The following is a 24,597-nucleotide window of genomic DNA, read 5'->3' as shown; positions in this document are numbered from 1 at the left end:
TTGGCTCCTGAAAGCTCCATGCCTGTTTTCACGGACTGCCCTGGTTGCCCAGCTGATTTAGTAACCTGAGTGTTGGTTTGTATCTATTAGATTTTCTCCTCTTTAGTTCCATTGCAGCATTCTAGTATATTTTGAATATAAATTATTTTGTCCAGCACGTCAGCTGGATCTCCCAGCATTAGACAAACATACCGTCTGTAGCTTCATCCAAATTCCTGCTAAAAAGACAAGCTTGAGGGCAGAAGACCAATGCCCAGCTCCTTTTCTCTATAGCAGAGCATCTAGGGTTGCTTACCTGCAGTCCTCCCATGATGAGGAATCCGTCTAATAGTCTTAGTTTTCATTAAATGCTGACAAAACCAGCATGAGTGCTTCAGTAAGTAGCATTAGTCACTTTCCCCCAGGTTGGTTTGGTTTAACCATCAATGCGTCTGCACGGTTACAGTCTACCTCCCACCTGTCCCACGCAAAAAAGTGTTATTTCCATGAAGGCAAGTGGGTGTGCTTGCTTTGTTCTGTTGCACTCTGAGCCCCTTTCTTTTCTGCCCGAAAATATGTTCCTGTTCTTCTGGGCATTCCACTATAGAGAGTGTTTGGTCCTGTATGTGTATTATGAAGTGATGGGCCTTTATAACGATACTTCGAAGAGATACAGGATTCTAGAATTCTAGTGAAGTAAGCCTGAGTAACGAGGTGGCAGTGAAGAAGTATCTTGTTTAACATGATGGATGCCTGCCGGATAATTTCCAGCTAATGGCACAGAAGCAGCCACCTGCACAGTGCTGGTCTCTGTGCATATATTTACTGTTTAGGATAGGCATGCCGGGCGCGCTCAATAAATGCTTATTGAACTGAACAACACAAACTCATCCTAGTCGAGATACTCTCCAACTAAAAAAATCACTATGAACTTCTAGATGTGTCCAGGCAGGAGATGGGGGAAGTTGAAGCGAAATTGAGTTGCAGATGCTATTCTCTGTAAAAATTCTCAGGGCAAAAGCCTTGCTGGAACATCCCAGGGCTGACTGTGATTTAAATGAAGAATTTCAGTAACAAGCTAATGTGATCTTAAGATACAAGGTGGCCTGATGATGGCAATGTTCTGAAGGGGAACAGGGAAACGCATGAAGAAGCCTGCAGATTTCGGGATCTAACTTCATAGTTTTTAAGCCAGTGTAGTAGGTCATGGCCAAATTTTTTTTTTCACCGACTGGTAGGGAAGACTTGGCTTAGAAAGAGTGAGGGCCCAGCTAAGGGGAAAGTCAAAGGATTCCTACAGATGGTACCTATAGCAAGAGGTGGGGCAGCCTGGCTGCAGGAGCCTTCTGAGAATAGACTTCCCTAGGGCTTCATCTGCTTTCTCAGAATTTGGTGATCCTGACGCCTGCACCTTGAGGGCATTTAGGTGGGTACAAGCCACTAGGTGTAAGGGCCGTAGTCAAAGAAAGTTCAGTCCTCGAAGGTACATTGGTGAAGGCCCAGCCCCTGCATTGGTGCCTTGGTGAGGGCCCAGCCCCTGCTCGATGCAATGATTCTACACAACAGTGTCTGGAGCAGAGGAGACATGTGATAGATCCCCCATGCAAGGAGGATTTACTGCCTGGCACTCCCATGCAAGGAAATGGACAACATGCTCCCTAGAGTTTTGAGGCTCCCCAGATCAACTGGGTTTTGCCACCGAAGAGATAACCAGTCATCTGGAATTGTACAGACTCAGCCGTGTCGGGACTAATAAGCGTCCTATCAGTTCGCACAAGGTAATATTCTTTGCTTGACAAATTCTTAAAAACTATCAGGATGATCCCCCCAAGGTTGAGTCTCCAGAGTGTGACTGTGACAGCTTGTGAGATTTACCTGTGGTGCCGGAGCAGATGAAGCACCTGCTAGGGATGCAGCCCATGAAAATGCAGTCTCCTAAGAGCCGAAGAGCATGTGATGGGGAGATCCGTTCGTACTTCTACGACTCTGCCCTCCGTCTCAGTGGGGCCAAAGGGCCCGAAAAATATTTCCTTAGAAGGAGAGATTTCTGTTACCTCCTATCTGGTAACAAAAAGACTTTCTAACCCCGGAACAAATGAGAAGAGTACCTAACTGTAGTTGCAGTTACCAGGGCCTGGAGAGCACAGATCACACACCTAAACTTGACTTTTATCAGCTGTGTGGTCCTGAGACTCAGTCACGCCCCATCTGCCCGGCACGGTGGGTCAGGATTGCCAGACGAATCCTCGGGAGAGGCCTTCTGAGTCTTCTCAAGGGCTCCTTAGCCACTGCCATCTCCGTTTTCAAGTTTTAAGTGCTAATTGTAGTCCGCCCCCCCCACCCCAGCCCCGGTTCTGAGTTCTGAGTAACCCAAGTCCAGGAGTAGCTTTTGCTCTACGCAGTTCCTGTGCTGGGCAGGGGCCTGGGGCGGCGGGGGGCCGGGGGGGCCAGGTGGGGCAAGGATGCTCCTGCTTCGGGGTAGCCCGGAGCTCCCCCCTTCACCACCCCTCCTGAGCAACGTGCAGCACAGTACAAAAGTGCTGACTTTTCAGAACAAAGTGATAACGTGCAAGGAGTTGAGGTCACAGGTTTTGCTCGCAATGAAAAGTTCCTCAAATAAATGCCTGGCTTCGGGCTGTTACGCAGGACCTACGGGGCTGAAATACTCCGCGCTGCAGAATGCAGACTGGGCTCACGGGCAGCATCGTGATGCCGTTATTCTCCTTAATGTTCTGATTTATACTCCATAGCTCAACCCCCCCAACCACCCCCAGAGACCTACTTTTTAAAGTTGCCAGTCATCTGGCAGAGCACATAAGTTTCGTAAGGGACAGAGGCCCACGAGTCGCCCGGCGCGCGGGGCCGGGTCACGGGGGAGCCCAGAAGCCACTCGTGGGGTCAGAGCGTGGTGGCCCCGAGCGATCGCCGGGCTCCCGGCGGCCGGGCGTCTGCACAGGAGGTGGGGGCTGCAGGCCGTGGCTTGCCAGCGCACTGGGCCCACGTGTGGTGGCGCGGGGTGAGCCAGAGGCCAGGCCTCACTCAGGGCGAGGGTGGCCCTTGCAGACGGAGAAGCTCAGGGAGGAAAGGACCTTTAGACACCATCCAGCCCCTGCCCTCCTGGGCACATTTAAAAGAAACACGGTGACTCACTCGGAGTCACAGAGCCAGCTAGGTAACGGCAGCCCTCAGGCTGAAGCTCCGCTTAATGTCCTGCCTGTTAAACTGGATTAAAAATAGTATTTTTGTAATAACCCTGATCGTTTAACTTGGGGAACCTTGTAAACAAGACAGGACGCTATTGCTGCCCCTTCTCCAGCAGTGCCTGCACCACCCCGCCCTGGCCCGTGCCAATCCGTGATGACCCAAGTAAAATTTTTTGTTGTTGTTTGTTTAGATTTTATTTATTTATTCACAAGAGATCCAGAGAGAGAGGCAGAGACACAGGCAGAGGGAAGAGCAAGCTCCCTGCAGGGAGCCCGATGCAGGACTCGATCCCGGGACCCCGGGGTCATGACCCGAACCAAAGGCAGGTGCTCGACCGTGAGCCTCCCGGGCGCCCCAGCCTAGGTATGTTTCTATGGCTCAGTCCAGCGCCTCCGAGGCTGGCGTGCAGCAGAGCAGGGGAGGGACCTCCCCGAGGACGAGTGCCTGTCACAGACCCTTTGGTGCACGCATGGCCCACACAGTGGCCTTGGCGGGAGAGAGCCTCTGCCAGAGCCGGAGCCTTGGGCCTCTCGAGGCCAACCCGGGGCTGGGCTCAGAGCTTGGCAGTGAGCGCCGAGCGGTGACAAGGCTGACCCCTGCCTAAGCTGCCTGGGCGCCCAGGCCTAAGTATGAACTCTATTTTTAAAAATCTTGGCGCAAGGAGAAAGCAAATTTGAGAGCCAGCCAAGATGGTAAAGTGGATTACCTGGTGGCAGGCCAAGGCAAACAAGACCCGAGTGAGCAGCCTCCCACTGGGCACATCCTGCCCGGGACGAGGGCGCGAGCCAGGAGATGGCACCTGCTGGGAGCCGAGGCCAGAGAGGCAAGTGACGGCTCTCGGGGCAGGTCCTCCTGCAGTATTTTGCAGACCTCTTGGCGTATCTCTTACTCTTTTTTTTCTTCTGTGTCACTTAAAAGGCTCTTTCAGTGCAGGACAAAATGACGGAACACCTATTAACGTAACGGAGGGGGAAAGAGGCTATGAGACGTGTTGTTCGTAGGAAGTTGAGCCCCCGATGACTAGAAGTGGCACCAGGTGTCTGGTGGTAGGCCATCCTGGCAGGCGCGAAGATGAACTCTTCCAGAAAACTCAAGGAGAAACGTTGCTGGAAATGAGTATTTGGAGCCACAAGAGCGAGGCTAGAATGGACGGAACAGGTGAAGGGGCCTTGGCTGCGGTGGCTGTGCTCTAGCTGGGGCCTCGCCTAGCTGTGCATGCTGTGCCGCGGGACATGGGGTACAGGTTCCCTGTGGCTGCGGCGTGGCGTTCTTGGGGAGAGCCTGTTGGATAGCAAGTGGGTCGGTGTCACCCTGTTTCTTGATCTTGAGCTTAGATCGGAAATGCTTGCTTGGGGTTTACCTGCCCGGCCACCTGGTGTCACTTCCCCAGGGCCCACCTGCCTGCCACGACCAGCGTAATGTGGTAGGTAGATAACGGGCACGTGAGGGTCTCGGGATTTGGGGCGTTGGAGTGAGGTGACGTGACCCTTATTGCCCGAACGCAGGGCCTTGTCAAGAGAAGCACATCTGAACGTCCAGTCCTCTGTGGTGGCCCTCCACGACCTTGGCTCAGGACCTGTCCTAGTGGCAGGTGGAGCAGATGCCTTCAGGGGAGCAGCCTGTGTCTGCCCTGCTCTTCCTACTGGGACAAGACTTCAGGGAGGGACGCAGCACTATGCACAGGGCACTCCCCCCCCCATAGGTATCCTTTCCCCGGTTCCAGGCCGACCCTCGCCCCTGTCTTGCAGACCGGGCCCTGGCTGCACCAGAGCGGCCGCCTCCTCGTAGCAGGGCTGGTGATCGCTTTTTAGCCTCCCCAGATGTGAGGGCTCACAGCTGACTCTTCCAAGCTCAAAATGGTCATCTACTGTCCTTTTTTTAACACTCTACTTGGTTCTGTTTGAAGTTGGTCATTGCAGAGAGGTGTGTACGCTGACCCCAAGCTCCAGAGAGCTGGTCCTCTAATGCATGCGGCCTCTGCTGATGCTGGCTGTGCAATGCCTAGGGTGTGCTCCCTAAACAGTGCTCTCAGCCCGTACCAAGGGTGAGGGCTTATATCCTCTCTGTACTGTATGATGTACTGAAGGGGGGAGAAAAAGCCTCTATCTCTCACCAGCTCTGTCCCCTGCTCACCTGCTCACTGGTGTCCTTTCAGCCGCAGGTGTGGGGTTTAAAAAGTCTATCGCTATTTGCTGTCACTTACATAGACGTGGAAGGCATGATTTGGTGAGCACCCGAGGAGATGAAAGATTCATGCTCTTTTCTTTTCCTCGGGATCTTGATGGATGCCACCTTTCTGTCTCATAAATTCATCAACCATTTTTTTGAGCTCAGCTATGTGGCAGGCACTGTTCTAGACACACAGGATATGGCAGTGAACAGAACAAAACACCTTGGTTTCCTGCTTTGACCTCCTTCCTGCTGATGTTAACCTAAATATGCTCAATTTTAAGGCATTTGGAATTCATTGGAATTCATTCGAAATTTTGTTTTAATCTCTAACCTTTACATATGTCTCTGCAACTGATACCGTTGCGGCGTTAGTCTAAAAAGAACGCAGCAATTCTATTAAAAAGATCAGTTGGGAACTCTTTTTTTTTTTTTTTTAATTAATTTTTATTGGTGTTCAATTTACCAACATACAGAAAAACACCCAGTGCTCATCCCGTTGGGAACTCTTGATGGTATTCCTGCAATATTTAATTCCCTGATTCATAACCATTTCAAATCCAAATGCCAGATTTCTCTCTCTCTCTCTCTCTCTCTCTCTCTCTCTCTCTCTCTCTCACACACACACACACACACACAATCTTTTGGCTCTGAGTACAGTCAGCACACTCCTGATTAGAGAAGGGTTATAGGTTATGGTCATGGCAGGTGGGCAAACATTCTAGACAAAGAGAAAAGAGCAAGAAATATTCGACATTACCCTCAAATACTTTTAAATTTTGTCTATCTCATAAAACAGGAATATTGGAAGGAAGTTGTTTCTTTAAAAAAATTATTATTATTTTTTAAATGGTGTGAAGGGGTAGAGAGTGGGGACTGGTGTGTTTAGGAGAGGTGCTTCGAATTGTGGAATCTGAAATCTGTAATGCAGAGTCCAGCTCTCCCCGCCCACCCCACTGCACCCACAACCCACCCCCAAACAAGAACAGTCACAATTTTTATGCCTTTTCCATATGAGATATTAGGAACCTTTATTGCATTCATGAAAAAAATTTTTTTTGAAAAATCCCCAAGGAGAAAGATTGTCAGGATATGTTCTCTAACATTTAAAGTCAAGACAGTGCTCCTAACGGGAACATGAAATCCAAACCGCTAGGTTGGTTGTGTTATTTAAAGAGCAAGCTAGTTGGCACAACCGTTAACAAATGACCAAGTGAAAAAGATCTGTGAGCAGGGAAGAGTGAAATTAGAGGAAAAATAGAAAATTATTTCTTATATATTTGGAAATTATTTCCAATGATTTCATTCTTTTATTCGGAGGAATTTTATTGAGTGTCCACCGATGACAAGGTGCCTAGGAGATAAAGACTATGTAAGAACCCCCTCTGTCCTTGCACACCCCAAGTGTCTTATATGTGATTCCAAATGCGGTGGCTATGGACGTGTCTCACGTGTTTATGGAAGGAGACAGTTGTACTTTGCCCTTCCTTTATGCTAGTTGCTCGGCTAAGTACCAGAGATCCTACGAAGGTAAAAGTGTCAGATAAGACACATATTTACCACGCTGTCTGCTAGGTTTGATGCCAGAAGCACACCTGCTTTGTGCAATAAATTTAGCCTGGGGAATTGGATGGCTTCTACACCAAAAGGGAAATTTGAGCTTGGCCTGAAAGTTCATCTTCCTTTCTGTTTCTCCTCCTTTGTATCGATTTTTTTTTAAGATTTATATTTATTTGAGGGACAGAGATAGAGATAGAGAGAGAGAGAGAGTGAGCATGAGTCGGGGGGAGGGGACAGGGAGGGAGAAGCAAGGTCCCCACTGAGCAGGGAGCCAGACACAGGTCTCAACCCCTGGAACCTGGGATCATGACCCCAATCAAAGGCAGAAGCCTGATCGACTGAGCCACCCAGGCATCCCTTGTATTAGTTTTGATCCCAAAATAGTTATTTTAATCATGGATGATAGATACATAAAAGAGCGGTACTGCTGATACATCCGTATCAAATGAATGATTTTGTTTTGATGTAGAATTTGTCTTTTTTATTTTTAAATAGGCTATTAGCTCTGATGGGAGCTGTTTGGAAAAACAGTATCTTTACCAAAGTCTTCTTATACTACCTCATAATAATTTAATTAAACCTGTTTTTCCTTAAGGACATGTATTCAAGATTCTTAAAATGAAATGATCTTTTGAAGTCATAATTCCATGCATGTGTTTCAAAATGTAGGTATTCTACAGAGACACTTTAAAAATATGAATGTTCATGTTTATTTACTCTTCTTAAAAATGCTTAAACAAGTAGTGGCATACAATAAGTGCTGTTTTACACTTTTTCCACGTAACGAATATGGGTAATCTTATAGTAGGTCATGTAGTACTGCTTTATTCTTTTTGATGGCTTCATGGTATTCCATTTCTTATGGTACCATAATTTATTTACCTCGTTCTCTCTTGATGGGTACATGGGATGTTTCCAATCCTTTGCCGTTACAAACAAGGCTGTAATTAATAGCTTTGCACAGATATAGTTTCTCACACTTGTGAATCGTGCATATATTACCGGGCAACCTCCTAGAAGTACAACTACTACACATCAAAAGAAGTTACATTTTAAATTTTGATAGACATTGTCGGATCGCCCTGTGTGGATGTTGTCACAGTCTATACTCCTTCCAGTTGTGTGTAAAAGTGCCAGTTTCCCCATAGTCTTGCAACCTAGTGTAGCATCAATATTTTTTTTTATCATTTCTAATATGATATCAGATACTCTAAAAACAATCCCTATTCATTATTGGTCTTGTATGTTTCGTTTAACTGAGCATATTGCAACTATATTATTTTCTTTTACTTTTATTGAAATGTACTTAAATACTTAAATAGTATTTAATCTATACAGTTACCCTAATGAGACTTGTGGGCTTGTCTGATTAATGCTAATTATACTTTTGATCCTATGGGTAAAGTACATTCCTAATTATAAACATCTGGTGCCCTTAATACTTAAGATTTTTTTAAAAGTAATATGCTGAAAATGCATACAAAGTCCTAGACTATTGAATGGGCAATTATAAAATGAATATGCAGGAAATAATCATGCAGGTCATGGATGCAGGACATTGCCAGCTTTCCAGAAGCCTCCTGCGTGCCCCTCCCTGATCACAGCCCTGTTCTTCTCCCCTAGAGGTAATCATTCTTTTGACATTCATAATTAATACTGTGCTTGCTTTTCTTTATATTTTTACCTCCTTTGTATATGTCCCTAAGCAATGGAGTTTCAATACGGTTGTTCTTAAATTTAAATGACTGGAATTATACTCGTGTGTGTGTGTGTGTGTGTGTGTGTGTGTGTGTGTCTTCTCTTGCTCAACACTTATATTTATGGAATTCATTCGTGCTGGTGTGTATAGGTCATTAATTTTCATTGTTGTATAGTATTCCTTTGTATGACTATCCCACAGCTTATCCATTCTCTATATGGGATGTTTGGAGCTATTGGAGAAATCCTGCTGTGAATATTCTTGTATATATATCCTTGTGTGCATGTGCTTGAGTTTCTCTAGGGTGTAAAACAAGGAGTGGAATTTCTAGGTGAACAAAAAAGGAATTACTAAGTGATAGGGTATATATGTATATCTCCAACTTTACTAGTTGGTATAAACTATTTTTCAAAATGCTGGCACCAAATTTACACTCCTACCAGTATATGTGAGATTTTCAGTTGCTCTACATCCCCTCCTCTACTCAATATTGTCAGACTCCAAAATTTGTGCAGGTCTAGTGGGGATGTGGTAGTAGCTGCTGTTGGTTTTAATTTGCACTTCCCCAATCACTAATGATTGAACACTTGGAACGCTTTGTTCACGTCCTTATTGAGCCTTTGGATTTTCTTTGATGATGAGTCATTCAAGCCTTTAGCCCATGTACCTAATGAGTTGTCTAAGGGTTTCTTATATGCATTTTTTTGGAGTTCTTCATATATTCTAGATATTAGTCCTTTATTGGTTATACATGTCGTAAATATCTGGTCTCACTCTGTGGCTCGTCTTTTTACTATCTTTCTTCTGTCTTGATAAACATAAAATTTGACATTTCAAAATCAATATATTTGTAAGTTAGAGGTTCAGATGATATCACATATGAGACATTTCCTATACTTAGTATTTTAAAATATAATTCACTATTTATTTCTCCTCCAAATAGTATAGCAACATGGAAACTTTATATATAATGCAGGTTTGTGTCAATCCCTAAGCATTCCTCCTCTGTTTTTTTTTTAAGATTTATTTATTTATTCATGAGAGAGAGAGAGAGAGAGAGAGGCAGAGACATAAACAGAGAGAGAGGCAGGGAGAGAGGCAGGCTCCATGCAGGGAGCCTGATGTGGGAATTGATCTCGGGGACTCCAGGATCACGCGCTGGGCCAAAGGCAGGGACTTATCCGCTGAGCCACCTAGGCTTCCCTCCTCCTCTGTTTTAATGAAAGAAGAAGAACAACTTGACTTTTTGAACTGTACCTGTCTGTTGTCACACGTTATATATAGGGTATGCAGCTAAAGCAACACAATGTGTTAGGAAAAAAGGAGATAAATGTACTGCATTTGGAACTCAGCTGTCCAACAAACAGATCCAAGACATAGGAAGTCTTCGCATAGCAAAACGAAACATCTATATTCAAAGAAAAGCGTCTCAAATCCAGATTTTATATGTAATTCTTACCTTCATGGGCATCTAGTTACCTGGCCCATAAGAAAATTAGAAGGGGAGAAAGTGACTTCTGTCTAGACCCACTAATAGCCACAAAGGCTGAGCTACTGTCAGCAAGAGACGAAGCAGAAAGGCTCTGAGAGCAAAAGCTGGTGGATGAATTAAAACTCTAACATTTTGGTTCTATATACTGAGGGTACCAAGCGAGCATCATGACTGGGCATGTCTGCGGACTCCCTTGCATTCTGTACTATACCATAATTATTATTCCTGTTGGTGTTTGTAATTGTTAACAGAAGGGGAAATTCTGTTCAACATATGCTGCTTAAGAAGTCAAAGAGAAAAAGATATTCTTAAAAAATGGTTAAACTAGGGAGATAATGTGTTGGTGTTTACCTTTAGTTATCCAGAAAACTTGATGATCTGGACAGGCACATTTCCCAAGGGGTTCTTGAGAACTGAGGTTATGCTGACTGCAGATTTACCGTAGAGGAATGATTTGTAAAGGTGAATCTCAACTTTTCTCAGTCCCAGTGATTGACTCCACAAAGACCGATGACTACAGTCCTTTGGCATTTATTGAGCATCTGTGTGACCCACTCTAGTGCAAGCCACTGTCTTATCACACATGGCTTGTGAATGGAGCACCTAACTGGTCTGGGGACCTCCCTCCACTCTCGTCTCCACGCTACAGCCAGTATGATCTTTCTGAAATGCGAGCTGTCCTCATCACTTTGTGCCTTCCAGACCTTCACGAGTTTACCTTTATTCTTCGGATAAATATCAAAATCTTCAACATGACCTATGTGGCTTCATGACTGGGGCCTCGGCCCACTTCTCCAGCCTCATGGGGGCCATTCTTCCTCCTGTGTCTTGCCTTGCAGCCTGCCTGGCCTTCCTCGAATGTGCTAGGGTTCATCCCAGCCCAGGACCTATGTGCAGGGCCTGTGTTTTCTCTGCCTGGAAGCTTCCCAATCTTCCCATGCCAAAGTCCACCCCTTTTACCCTCTCTTCTTTGTGATTTTAGTTTGTCCAGACCCACTGCCTAAGTCCCTTCCCCAGGTCACACCTCTCACAACACTCTAGACTGTTATTTCTCAGTACCTGTCACCGTGACCATAAGCATTTTTGTGGCTGTATATGGCTGCCTCTTCCACCAGACCTTCCATGAGGACAGAGGGATGTCTGTTTCATACCCTCACCGCGTCACCGAATCTAGCAAAGTACCGACTCGTAGAAGATACTCGGTAAATATTTGTTAAAGGAATAACTGAAGAACAAATCAACAAAAGGTAACAAACATGTTTGGCAGTGTGGGTGAGGGAGCAATCTAGAAATTGGGACCAAATGTAATTAAGAAAATCAAAATCCTAGTTGGGGAGGATCGGAGAAGTTTCAGCGTCAGACTTTGCTATGTGGGTAGAATTTATCCAGGCAGGACTGGGGAGGGCGGGCAGAGGAAAGCCATTCTACATGGATGAAATAGTAAGAGCCAGTAAGGGAGAAAGGGAATAATAAGACGAGTTTGGGGCATGCAGAGTAGGTATGCCTGGTTGAAGTTCTGAGTTTGTGAGGTGAGCTGTGAAAAATAAGACCAGAAGGATTGCTTGGGTCAGAGCATGGCAGATGCTGCACACCAGTCAAAGGAATTTAGACTTTATTGATTGGCATCCAACAAACACTACAGTTTGGGGCTTTTTGATTTTTTTACATGACTTCTATCGTCACCTAGATACACCCCGTCATACTCTCTCATCCCTTCTCTAGACTCAGAAAGAGTCTAACGTTACCCATCCCCAACTTTCTGAATCTCATCCTTTGTACCCATGAGTGTATCACTCCAACTCCTCTTCTCCCACATGCTGTCAACCAGCCGCTGTCCCTCTGCCATCCAACACATGCTCCAGTGAGAGGTGCACCTGAACTTCTAGTCCTGTTCTTCTTTCTCCACATCCCCCCACCTCCAACCACAGTTTGTGTTGCTTCAATTCTTATGTCCGCGACAAAAATGCTAAGATTATAGCTCTGAAGTGACTTGGCTCGTCGTGGCAGCTTTCCTATGAATCTATTCACTCACCCCCCTTGTGCCAGGCACTGTGCCAGGATGGAGATGCAGCAGTGAGACAAAACAGACCAGTCCCCACCCGTGTGAAGGCTAAGTTCTCCTGAGGAACCAGAAAACCAACAATCCAGTTCAAGACCAAATGGCTGCATAACGAGCAGCGTTAGTGCTGGGCGCAGTAACTATAACTGGTTGCCTCTGAGTTTCCAGTTGGATGTCTGACTTTTCCCCAGTCTCAGTCTCAAAAAATTACTTCCTTCTGTCCAACCAGCCACCTGGTGGACTTCCGTATCTGGGACAGAACTCCCTGATGGCCAGTCTGTCGCCAAATCCTGAGAACGAGTCCCTCCAAATCTCTATCACACCACCCTGTCAGGCCCTGGTTACCCTTTGCTGAAATTCTTTCCATAACCTCCTCAATGGCCTCCCTATTTTCTGGGATTTTGCTCCTGAGTCTCATCTTTTCTCCTGACACCAGATTCATCCTCCCAAAGCTGTTCTTTCAATGTCTCACTTGTCAGTTAAAAGCCTTCAGGAGCACATTTACTAGGATAAAGTACAGGCCCCGTCCCCCAGATGTTTCTATAGTTTTCCCTCTGACACAGGACCCTTTAGAGACCTTTATGTGTTACACATGCTGTAATGCACCTACGTTCCGTGGAATCAGATGAAACTGCCCTTTCTGTGTATCTAAAGAATGGGTGAATATTGGCAATTTATATGTTTCAACCTAATTATACTTATCAAATAATTGGTTGCCTAAGTGTCTTTCTCCCGTGTTACATTGTGAGTTCCTTGATGATCATATCTTGGTCTTAATGATGCTCACGTCTCCACTGTCTACTATAGCATCTAGCACGTAGGAAATCTTGGCAATTGAATGCCCCCAGTCGCATCATGCTTTGCTCCTGCTTATGTCCACCTTCTGTAATGCTTGCTGACTTGTATAATCACATCTGACCCGGCCTGACTCGTGCCTCCTTCATGCAGATGCTCACTGCTTCTCCCACCATACGTCTCAGCCACCAGCATTGCCCCTTACCCTACTCCCCGCCCCGCCCCCACACACACCCACACACACAAACAAGCCAAATATCATTCTTTAACTTTCAGGGCATATGTTATATGTTTTACTTGGTTTTTGCCACACTGTTTAGCATAATGTCACACTCTTTAACAGTGAGTTGAGAAATCTCTATTTCCAGCCCTTCCCCCCCCCCCCCCACGCTAGGATCCAGCACCCTGTTTCCAACCATTTGTGGCCTAACTACACTTGGAGGATTCTCCTCGCTCTCCTCAGCAGACCTGAAACTGGACTCCTCACCTGCCATCTCCTAGATAATCTTTTCTTAAACCCCATCCACAGCTTTACCCCTCAGCCATCTTGGCTCTCCTTCATTCTTGATGCTTTTCCTGAAATCATGTTGCAGTGGATCATCAGAGCGATTGCATATTCTTCTTCCTGGCTCTGGATTTTCATGGAATATATAAAATCTATCCCTGGGAGCTTCAAGAGGAGAAGTGTGACTCCCAAACCAGAGTAGCATTCTCTAGTACCTACAGCCTCCTGGGACACAGGCTCCTTCCCCTGGGGCCTGCCGCTCTTCTGGCTTCCTTGCTATCTGCAAACCTCTCCTCTAATATATGTTTTCTGGTAGATTATCTGTGTGATTATCTTCACTAAGTGATCTTCTAAATGATAATTGCCTTTGTCTACCAGCCATCACAGACATCACTGTGTCTCCAAAATTATTTCTCTGTAATGACAGAACTGTTTCTGACCTCAGGTAGCGTGTTGTTGAGTGTTCTTCATTATTAGAATGATTTCAGGAGTCCCTTCCCTCAGCACCTTGTGAGCTATAGCATCTTCTTCTAGTCCAATGGCATTTCCTGTGGGTTAGTTTTTATCTCAGCAACTGAGTCTCCAGATCCGTGAAGACAAGGCTCACGTGTGACAGCTTCCGTTATCTGCAGGGCACTGACATACAGGTAGACATGCTCAGAAAATACTTGTTCGAATGTTTTATGTGTATAACTTCTGTTTTTGTATATCTATGGGTTGTGTGTCTCTGGATGTGTTTCCCATGCACTCTCTAAGAAATCTTCATCTACGTGGTTTGGGAGGCAGGGATCTCTTGGACGTATCCCCTGGCCATCAGGCCATCAGGCCCATGACATTATAAACTATTAAGTCATGGGCCCTAAAAGCTCCTGGCTGTGGCTAGCCAGGTGAAGGACCTACCTACAGTGTACAATTCCCTTTCTTCCTTTGGGAGTCTTCTTTTTCCTTCTAAATATGAAAAGACTAATATTTCTGTTTTAAATATAAAAGAGCAACGTGTGTGTGCATATATGTTTGGGTATCTGTGCTTATGTATGCATATGTACATATATATGTGTGTATACATATATGTGTGCATGTTTGTATATATGAAAGAAATATACCAAAATGTAAATAGTGGTTATTTCTGGATGGTGGCTTTTTCCAAATTCTCTATGGCAGGAAAACTACTTTTATTAACAAAGAAAAAAAGAAAACACTGAATGTCATTTTTAAAGGACAGGAAGGAACACAATTATTAGATGGTTGCTGAGGCCCACCCTTAGCATGAACCAAGGACAAGGGGACAAGCAGGTGCCTCGTAGGAAACAAGGGGCTTGACTCTTCTCAGTATCTCAAGAGGAGGGCAAGTGACCAGAGAGTGAATCTGAGCTGACGTGTAGGATGGGCCAAGATTGTGAGCTGAGGAACTGGAAACTTTGTTTGGTGGCGAAGGTCAGAAGCCTTGACAGTGAAAGGAAAGAGAAGAAAATTTAGGGGGCGGCTGGTTGGGCGGGTGACAAGGAGATGAAGAGTTCGTCAGCATTTCCCCCACCCCACCCCAGTGCAGCTATTTAGTGAGAGTGTGGAAAAGGTGAGGAAAAGCTGAGTAGACTTTCAAGTTCATGCAGAGATTCCATGGCGAGATATGCAGAGGGAGAGACATAAAGCAGACATATTCCAAGTTTGGTTTTAAGCCCCTGTAATTCCAGAGGGGGAGGTTTCCAGACTGACCCAGCGTGCGGACGCTGGGACCCAGGTGAGGACACAAAGAGCCTCCATGAAGGACATGGGTCACCCTGTGCGGGCAGCAAGGTTTCAAACAGGAGGTTCACCATTAGGTCAAGACCCAGCCCTCCCCTGGCCCCTCACCTCCCTCTCTCCCTTCAGCTCCCACAGTCTAAGGGCAGAAGGAATGTTTTCTAAGAAGAGTTCCTGGTAAAGAGGCAATTTCTAACCCTTCTGAACTTGAAACAAAAACCAAAAAATGACACGAAACAAATATCTCCAAGGATGTTTTTCCACACTGTCTAGTTCCGATTCTCTCAGAGGATTCCCTGAGCGGAGGGAGAAACAGAAAGAGGAAAAACAGGGAGCTGGACTATTCCCTGCTGTAGCTGATTGCTTTTCGCTGGGGTGGTCCTCCAGAGGTGGGGAGTGCCTGGCCTGGCACTCAGGAGGGAGCCGCTCTGCACCACCTGTCAGGCCTTCCCGCTCATCACTAAGCTCCTAGGCCTGCTGGTCCTCCTCAGTAAGCTCCTAACACGATTCCGGATGAGGAACCCTGGGGTCAGCATAAGCAACAAACAGACATCTAGAAGCCCAAAGGAGACCCGTCAGGCAGAGTAGAAAGCAAGAAAGAACACATAAGAAGGTCACAAGATCAGTCCTTAAAAAAAAAAAAAAAAAAACTAAACAAAAGATAGACTTCATGGTGTTTACGTCTCTCCTGCATACACAATTCAACATTTTTACTACTCTGTAGCTCAGTTTTTAATTCTGATGGCTACATCAAGGAAAATCTCCAGTCCGGGCTCTAGTTTGACCTTTGGTGTGGAGAAAAGCTCTTTTAAACCAGTTAATATCGTATTTGCCGAGATCCCCATGTATAATGGAAACAAACAGAGCACAGGAAGTCCCCTCTAAGGATAATAACCGCCCCCCCCCCGCCTCCTGCTGCCCCATCTAATGGGAAAGGCATAGTCCTTCTCTTAGAAATCCCCATTATAATTGGGCAGGCCAAGGAAAGCACAAAGGCTGCCTGCAAGGAAACCGTCCAGAGCATAAATAACTGACAATAACAACTGCCTCTCTCACTGGACTCCTAATTTGAGCCTGGCATTTTAGGTCTCACCATCCGTTTGGTCCTCACAACAGTTCTCCAAGGTAAGTATCATTGTCCTCATTTTGCAGATGAGGAAAATGTCACTCAGAGAGGTTCAAGAACTTGCCCAAGGTCACACAACCAGAAAGTGAACCAAGATTTGAACCCAGGTCTTTCCGACACCCACTATGCACACTGTCTTCCACGAGACAAGCTCACTAAAGAAAACAATTGGATAATTCAGGCCAGAGCACACATTATGGCCCAAATGGGCTTAGTCCTATCATTACTAGCCACCCCCCATCATCTGGATGAGTCACACCTTAGCCTTCCATGTTCCGTGGATCCCACGTGGCGGTCGCTCACTGACCTCTGTGCCTAGCAGAGCAAGGCACAAATCAGAAACGTAGAGGAGCTGTTTGTTATGCCTTAACCATGGGAGTAGTAATTCACTCACACTCCTGCCTCACTGGTTTCGCAGTCCATCAGAATCATCCAGAACGCATAGTCTACTGAAGAGGCATTTAAAAATATGATGCAAAATAGTTGCCTCAAGTTCTTTATGGATCGAGAAAGGGTATAAATCTATAATATATACATACGTTCCCCATAGGTGGCTATTTTTATGCTACTGGGTGTCCAGTGATGTCTCTTGTGCAAGTAGGATCTGCAGAACAACTTTCTAAAGCCCAGAAAGCTTACATCCCGAGTGTCTAGTATTAGAAGGGAGCCTACATTATATTGTACAAAGTACTGATATAAAGGAATCTGTGTCTGAAGAGTGGGAGATGGGGGAAATCTCAACACAGGCCCCTCCCCACCTAAAGTAAAAGAACACTGGGGAGGTCTGGTTAATAAAAGCCACTGTCCTATTGAAGCAGGTCTCACTGATTCTTGCTCCTCATGAAAAATGCTTAAGACAACTACTTTCAGACAGTATGTGCTCTGGCAGATGTAAAAATGCAGTTGAAACACTACAAAACTCAGGTTTTCCAGCGATGGAGTGATTGGGACATAGAGAGAGTCTCTGTGCTAAGGATTCCAAAACAGGCAACGGGCAGAATTATGAGGGAAATCTTTCTAAAAGCTAGCTTCAGGCTTTTGATTCAAATGCCAAAGGTATAGGATGACTGGATATGGAACCTATATATGGAGTCCAAGCTGGGAGTTACTTTTTTAAATAATAGAAATCATTTGCATCTCAAAAAAAAATGTAATGGCCTATTTCCCCACACCACATTTCCACTTCCACTGTTCCCATAGTCCTTTCTTTAGGCCAGATTTGTAGAAAAATCATCTCAATGGGATTATGAATGGCTGTCATTTTTAAAGTTAAGAGCTATGCATTGGTGTCCACTACTCTTTCATGTCGCCAGCCGGGCCATATAAAATCATGGCTTCCTATATCAGTGTGTCTGTATTTTCTCAGGGCTTTAGAGAACAAAAGTTCAGTGTGCCTACATGTCTTTCTTTCTTGGATGTCTCATGTGTCAGACCATCAGACGGATTTGCAAGTGCACAGAGATAATCACAACTTGAGGCTTAAAAGGGGATGCAAAGTTGTCTGCAAAACCTAAAGAATCCATGTCATGAAGTGATCCAAACCACTTCTAGTTAGGTCCCTGGGGACAAAATGGATCCTTAAAATATGTGAGATGCTTTCCAAGACCTTTGGAATCCACAAACACACAAACCTACAACTATCACTCAGGAGATGGATTCTCCTTTACAAGAGGCAACATAGCACAGTGGTTAAGGATAGCCTTGGAGTCCCACCACCCACAGCACCATCTCACGCCCTTCACTTGCCGGTTGTTTGATCCTGGGCAGGGCCTCTCAGCGCTTCAGTCTGCAAAATGAGGGTAATGGTATTACCCACCTCATAACATTGTGGTGCAAATTACGTGAAATGACGCATCCTGGACACTAAGCCTTTTGCTTGGCACAAGCTAAATGGTCAACAAATATTAGCTGTTCATGATAGTGACAGTAAAAATGAGGATGAAAACTAGCCATCTTAATGAATGACAATAAAAGTATGTTTTAAAAACTGTCTCTCCCCCTTCAGAATTTTAAGAACTGCATAAAGAACAAAATGTCAAATTCAGCATTTATAAAACTGTTAAATTCCGCCACCGTGATAAATTCTGCAGATCTCATGGCACATTTATAAACTAACTGGTAATGACTGTGAACCATGGTGTGAGCGGACCAGGGCAGCGGACACCGCCCCTGCACCCCCCACCTCCCCATTAATGCAATGGGATGCAAAAATTCCTAAGACCCTTTTGCCCTGGTAAAGGGGAGCTCAGTGGTCACCAGTACGTTCCATGAGCCACTTCACAAATGCGTGTGTACAGCTCCCGGCTTTCTTCAGGATCTCCTCCCCCTTTCCTGAATCCTAAATATCCCCAAACTTTGTCACAGCTCAGAGTAACTACCGTTTTAACTTGATGCTCCAGGGTTTTCGCTCCCTTAATGAGCAGATTTTGCCTGGCTGGAGTTCTTACTAAGGGAGTTTGGGATTGTTTTCTCATTTCTATATGGCAAGTATAATGGAGCTTTTAGCACCAACGGCTAAGCCACAGTCAGATATGAGATCATGCTCTTTAATTTGTCTTGAACTTTTCTCTTGTTGAGCCATTGCTTTTTAGAATACTTCATTGGTCCAAGAGCACTAGAAGTTGGCTTTCTTTGAGGGGCCATTGTTAAGGAAACATTCCATTGTTCCGGTGGCCCAGTACGGTTGGCGTGGCCACACTGCAGTAAAAAAGCCGGGTTTCTGGCACGCTCCCTTACTCACTCAGTAATCCGCTCCTTCAGCCAGCCTTGTGGCCTCACAAACCAACCACGTGCCTTGGAAAAATTACAGATTACTACATGTCATGGACCCTGGAAACCAGAAATTTTGTCACTTACTGCCAAAGATCTGCCACATAAATGGGTCAACTTTTCTCAGTTTCTTTCCCCCAAATGAATGTCATAGTGAGATTTTCTGGCAGGCACAGGGATCCCAAAAGAGTTGAAACAAAGAAACACAACAAAAAGGGTCTGAAATAAACACTAAGGATCACTGCTGCTAGGACCTCCTATTGAATGCATCCCTCTTAAAGTCTTCCTGGCTCTACTCTTTTATGCGTGGGACATTGGGAAACCACTGCAGGACTCCTCAACTGGGAACTATTGCAAGGAAAAGTATATGGATTGGAACCCTGACAAAGTTAGCGAAAGTGGCCAGTCAGCGATCCTCATCTGGATCCTGGACTTGGTTGGCTTCTTCTGAACCTTCAGACCAAGGAATGTCCTACACAGCACTCTACTCACTCCATTTCCTCTTCTCAAAAAATGATTGTGTATTTGCCAGGTTGCACTCTGTGCATTGGGTTGCTAGAAATACAGTAGGTTGCACTGATGATTTAACTCTGTTTTCTATAAAGGGCTACGGGATCTCATGCAGATTTTTGCAAAGTCATACGCAAATCACAGAGCCCCGGCCCTTTTCTTAACAGGATGGCAACCTTGCTCCTCGGTGGCACCTGGGACCTGGAGATCCTTTCTCCACTTACGTTTAGCGCGCAGCCTGGGACTTGTCCCTGCAGCTCACCGGGTTAGCCGTGCCGCCGTTGGGACCTCCCACCTGGACTCCCATCACCCACCTCTCTTGAGACTGCTCTGGCAGGGCTGGTGTGGGGTACAGCCTTTGCTCAGAGGGCAACATGTTCCAAGCAAAACCTGCCCACCTGGGCCATGGGCTTGCCCCTCGGGCTCCCTGCTTCTCTACTGGGTGCAATTCGAGGTTGCTGAGCTTCCCTCCAAAGTTGAAAATGGTGGGACGGTAGGGACCTGTGAGAGGCCCCATGACCCAAGCTACTTCTCCCCCAGCTCCCAGTCCGAACACCAGGCACTCCAGGCCCTCACTGCCCTGGGGGTCTGCAGCGTGAGTGGGCACATTTGTCAGAGGGATATACCTATCTCTGGAGTTTTGCTCCATATTGAACCTTTCTGTTGTCAGTGGCCCCTAATCCAGAAAACCCATCATTCTAATCTAGCCTACCTCTCCCACCTCATGACAAAGAGGGAGGAGGAACAAGGGATAGTTTATGGTAGAGAAGAGGAGGGTTAACTCTAGCTGTTCCCAAACATTGGCCCAACCACATCCCCAACAAATGTTCTATCTGCGTCAGCCTGCCCAGGTTTTGTCAGGATTTTCCAGCTCCTCTAACCTCACTCATTCCTGAGGTCTCTGGTTCAAAGACCACCCTCCTAGCCTGCTGTGCTTCCAGATTATCCTGTCGGGGGTGGGTGGGAAGTGGGAGAGGAAATAAATGAAACAAACTGGCTCCATGTTGGTTAACTGTTGAGTCTAGAAGGTCGGGATGTGGCCATTCATTATACCATTCTCTCCACTTTTGTATGTGTTTGCGATTTTTCATAATAAAAAGTTAAAAGTTTAAGAAGTCCTCCAGCTTCAAAGACACTCAAGAGAGCCCGAACCACTAACAGAGTTTCCTGGAAACCCCACACCAAATCAAGAGGCAAAGATGATTCCATTACATACCTATATATATATATGTATATATATATACACACTCATTTTCTAATTTTTTAAGGCCCACTGCTTTATTTTCCATAGACTAAACCTTATTTCTAAAAGGTCCCGACGTTGGGCTCACCCTCCAGCTGGGTTATGGGGGAGGGCCGGGTAAAGGGGTCCTTAAGATCCTGAAAGTTTACACTTCCATGTACCTCGCAATCTTGTGAGGATGGGACTTGTTCAGTGTTCTGAACTTTGTGGAGGAAATGCACTCTCAATTCACAGTGTCATTCCCTGGAATTGCACCTGGCTCAGGAAAGGACTGTCTTTGTACTTGAATTTAAATCCAATGGAGAACCTTAACATGGGCATTTGCATGATTGAGAATTGCTGCTGTCTTTTTTCCGTATGTCACTTTCTTGAATGTGTTCTAATAAAATGATTCTAAAGCAGGCTGTTGATATACAGTGATTTATAAATACTTTCTGTTGAGTGCTGAGGCCCTTAATTTTCTACCAGGGATCCACCCCATCCCACTTTTCTGGAAAGATCTATCTAGCGGGGGAGTGGGGCGGGGGGAACAGACGCAGCAAGCATACGTATGACATGCCGTGATGGCGGCACTTCTGCAATTGCGGTCATTAATAAGAATCATGTCAACCACAGCAATTTTGTGTTCTGGTTGCCTAGCAACAGAATTTGTTTTCCAGAATAAAGGTGGCCATATGTAGTGGTAGAGTGCGGGCGGGGGCGGGTGGGGAGTGGAGGAAGCAGGGCAGGAGCTGGAGTATAATTAACTCTCCCAGGGAGGGAACAGGTGGAAAGAGAGACAAAGGCACCCCAAAAGACGGACAAGCAAGGTTCAAACATGTTCTGTTCAGTGATAAATCTTGGCACGTTCAAAAGATAATGAGTTGTTAAATTTTATTTACAAATTTGCAACTTTTGCTCTCAGGCCATAGCAAGCTAGAAATCTCAAAATCTCATTAAGCAAACTGGAAGCAAAAGAAGAAAACATGGATCTCCAAAGGGAGATATTTTGAGAAATACCTTTTTCTCAATCTTTATCCCCCTCAGCCAAACTGGCCAGGGCACTGCCATGAGCTGGTAACCAACTGAGACTGGTTCTCTGGGGAAGGAAGTATTGTTAGAAACCTCATGAGGGGCCAGGAGGGCAGAACCAGACAATGGGGCTTCTGTTTACTGAGCACCTTTCTCATACAGGTGCTGCTAAGGCACCTGAGATATAGCGTCTCCTCTAATCTTCACAGCCATCCTGAGAGGCAGGCAGTTCTGTCTTCACTTTCCAGATGAAAAGTCTAAAGCTAAGAGAAGTAAATAACTTCTATAAAGTCATAAAGCTAGAATATAGCAGATCTGTGATTCAAATTTAGGTCTCTAATCTCCAGATCCATGCTTTTTCAAACCACAGGGCTGATGCCCCAGTGCCCAACTTGGGCTCACCCCTGCACTCACCCCTGTGCCACCGTCTTCACCTTAATGAATTGTGCACCTTCTGTATGCCCTGGGCGGGAGGGGGCACAGCCAGCGTCCTGCTCTTCTTTGGAGGCCTCTTCCATGTGTGATTGGAGGTCTCTTCCAGGCCAGGTCTTTGTAGCCCACATCCATGTCCCTGTGACATCCTTGTGCAGAGCACAGGCTGATGAGTCTGAGATCACCATCTGGCTTTTATAAGGATTTGCTCACTTAGCAAATACCTAATGCCTGCAAGCACTGGGCATATGAACCAGGTGAGCAAATACAGACTCACCTTTGTTCTCATGGAGCTTGCCAGTAGAGGAGACGTACATTAATCAAGCAACACATGAATGTATTTATAATAGCAACTGCAGGAAGGGGCCTTGAAGATGACTGAGATCAACAAATGAAATGAGACCCAGAAACGCTAAGCAGTTTGCCCAAGACCACAGAGGGAGTTGGGGCAGAGGACTAGAACTGGTTTTCATTCTTAGACTGCTGTTTTCCCTGCCATGTCACACTGTAGTCTGTTGCACATCCGTAGACTGCTCCCAGCCCCAAACAGCCAGATAAACATGTTGGTCAATCATTACACCCTCCCGAAGCCTAGGAAAAACCAGATAGCATTATTTGTAATGATGAACAGTGTAGTGAACCAACACCCCGAGGTTGGCATATACCCAAGCCTTGTTTGAAGACTTATTTCAGAGCCCAAAGCGGGAACAGAGAGGCAGGTCTCCCATGCCATTGCAACATTGCCTAATAAGGATGCTTGTGGGTATTTCAGTGTTTTGGTCTGACCCCAATATTTTCTCATCTCCCAGGTTCAGCAGCTTTTCATTCACCCATTAATTCAACAAATATTTACTGAGTGCCTGCCAGTACAGCTAGGCACAGCTCTCAGAGCTGGGGACACAGCACTGATCAAAATGGACTGCCCTTGTGGGGCATATATTCTAGATCAGGGAGTCAGACAATTAACAAAATAGAGAAGGAAATAATACAGCATATTGGAAGACGATAAGTGCTACAAAGAAAATTAAATCAGGAAAAGTGGGTAGGGAGTCTCCAAGGTGGGGATGCATTGTTAGGGTGGTGGGAAAGAGACCTACCTGAGAAAATGATATTCCAGATCATCATTTTACACACACACACATACACACATGCACTCAGACACTCACACCTACAGAGCTATGCACTATGATGTGAAGAGTCCCATAAGCCAGGGAAGTACCTCCTTTAGGAATGTAAAAGGTTGTCAGTGGCATGTCCCAGAGCCCTATTCCTAGCTTGCTTTTTTCTCCTTCAGTCTAACCAGTGGTTCTTAAATTTGAGTATGTATCAGACTCATCTGGAGGACTTGTTAAAACAGATGGCTGGGCCCCACTCCCAGAGTTTGTGAATCAGTACATGGGGATAGAGCCAAGAATTTGTATTTCTAACAAATTCCCAAGAAATGCTACTGCTACTCATCCAGGGACCACACCTTGAGAGCCACCAGGTCAACCTATTAGTAGCTGGAAGGTCCCTATTAAAATGAAATAATTACCTGAAAAAGGATGCGTCCACTCACTAGGTTGCATGGACACTATTAAAGTATCTGTTCTTGAAGAGCAAGATCCACAGGAAACGGGACTCCCTGAAAAGGTGGCAACAACAATATTTCATTGCTTGTCTATCAGTGCTTTGCATTTTCTTAGCATTTCATACTTTTATAGGTCCTTTAGCCCACTGTTCTCTTTTGGCACAGTTAACTTGTTAGGTAGAACAGGTGTCATTATTACATTTTTTTTTCATTATTACATTTTCCTGGATAAGGAAATTGAGACATAAAGGGGTTATATGGCCTCCTTTGGGCATCAGGGAACCCCAGTGGCCATATGCCTAGCCCAGGGTTCTATCTCCTTTAACACTGTTCATAATGCTAGCTACAGCTTTCTCCGGGGGCATCTACCTGGGTCATTGAAATCCAGGACATGTAGCCACTCTTTGCCTTTTGCTCTGTTTAAAATCCCACTTGCTGCAGGTAGATTATCCATGTGGGCGATTAACTGTGGCAAATACTAAGCCCTGCATGAGTTTCCTCTGCCATAAACACATCTCTTCTCTTCTACCATCAGATGTTATACAGAGAAAATGCTAACTCATTTTAATATTAGCCTGAGCTAGAACTAATCATTATGAAAGCAAACCTGCTGAGGGAAAAGTACACATAATACTTCCAAAGGCAAATAGAAATGGCATTTTGATTATCCGTACCATTGCTTCCTTTCCATTAGCAGAGATAATTGAAAGTTTTCTGTATCACTAAAGCACACA

General features: G+C 45.5%; 1 protein-coding gene across 21 annotated transcripts in view; it reads left to right on the top strand.

The window, feature by feature from the left end:
• Positions 1-24,597, top strand: part of KALRN (kalirin RhoGEF kinase) — a 661,253-nt gene that overhangs the window by 449,568 nt on the left and 187,088 nt on the right. For 6 of the 21 annotated variants that reach the window (XM_041763166.1, XM_041763175.1, XM_041763149.1 and 3 more), the window contains exon 34: positions 19,775-21,252. The exons of the other annotated variants lie outside the window; for them this stretch is intronic. In XM_041763166.1, coding sequence (XP_041619100.1) covers positions 19,775-19,837 — 63 coding nt within the window. In that variant the 3' untranslated portion in view covers positions 19,838-21,252. Of the gene's footprint in view, positions 1-19,774; positions 21,253-24,597 lie in introns of those variants that run through there. 21 annotated transcript variants of the gene reach the window in all.

Source organism: Vulpes lagopus, chromosome 1 (assembly GCF_018345385.1).
Source record: "Vulpes lagopus strain Blue_001 chromosome 1, ASM1834538v1, whole genome shotgun sequence".
NCBI lineage: Eukaryota > Metazoa > Chordata > Mammalia > Carnivora > Canidae > Vulpes > Vulpes lagopus.
Note: the sequence above shows the minus strand (reverse complement) of the source record. Positions and strands in the feature narration are given on the sequence as shown.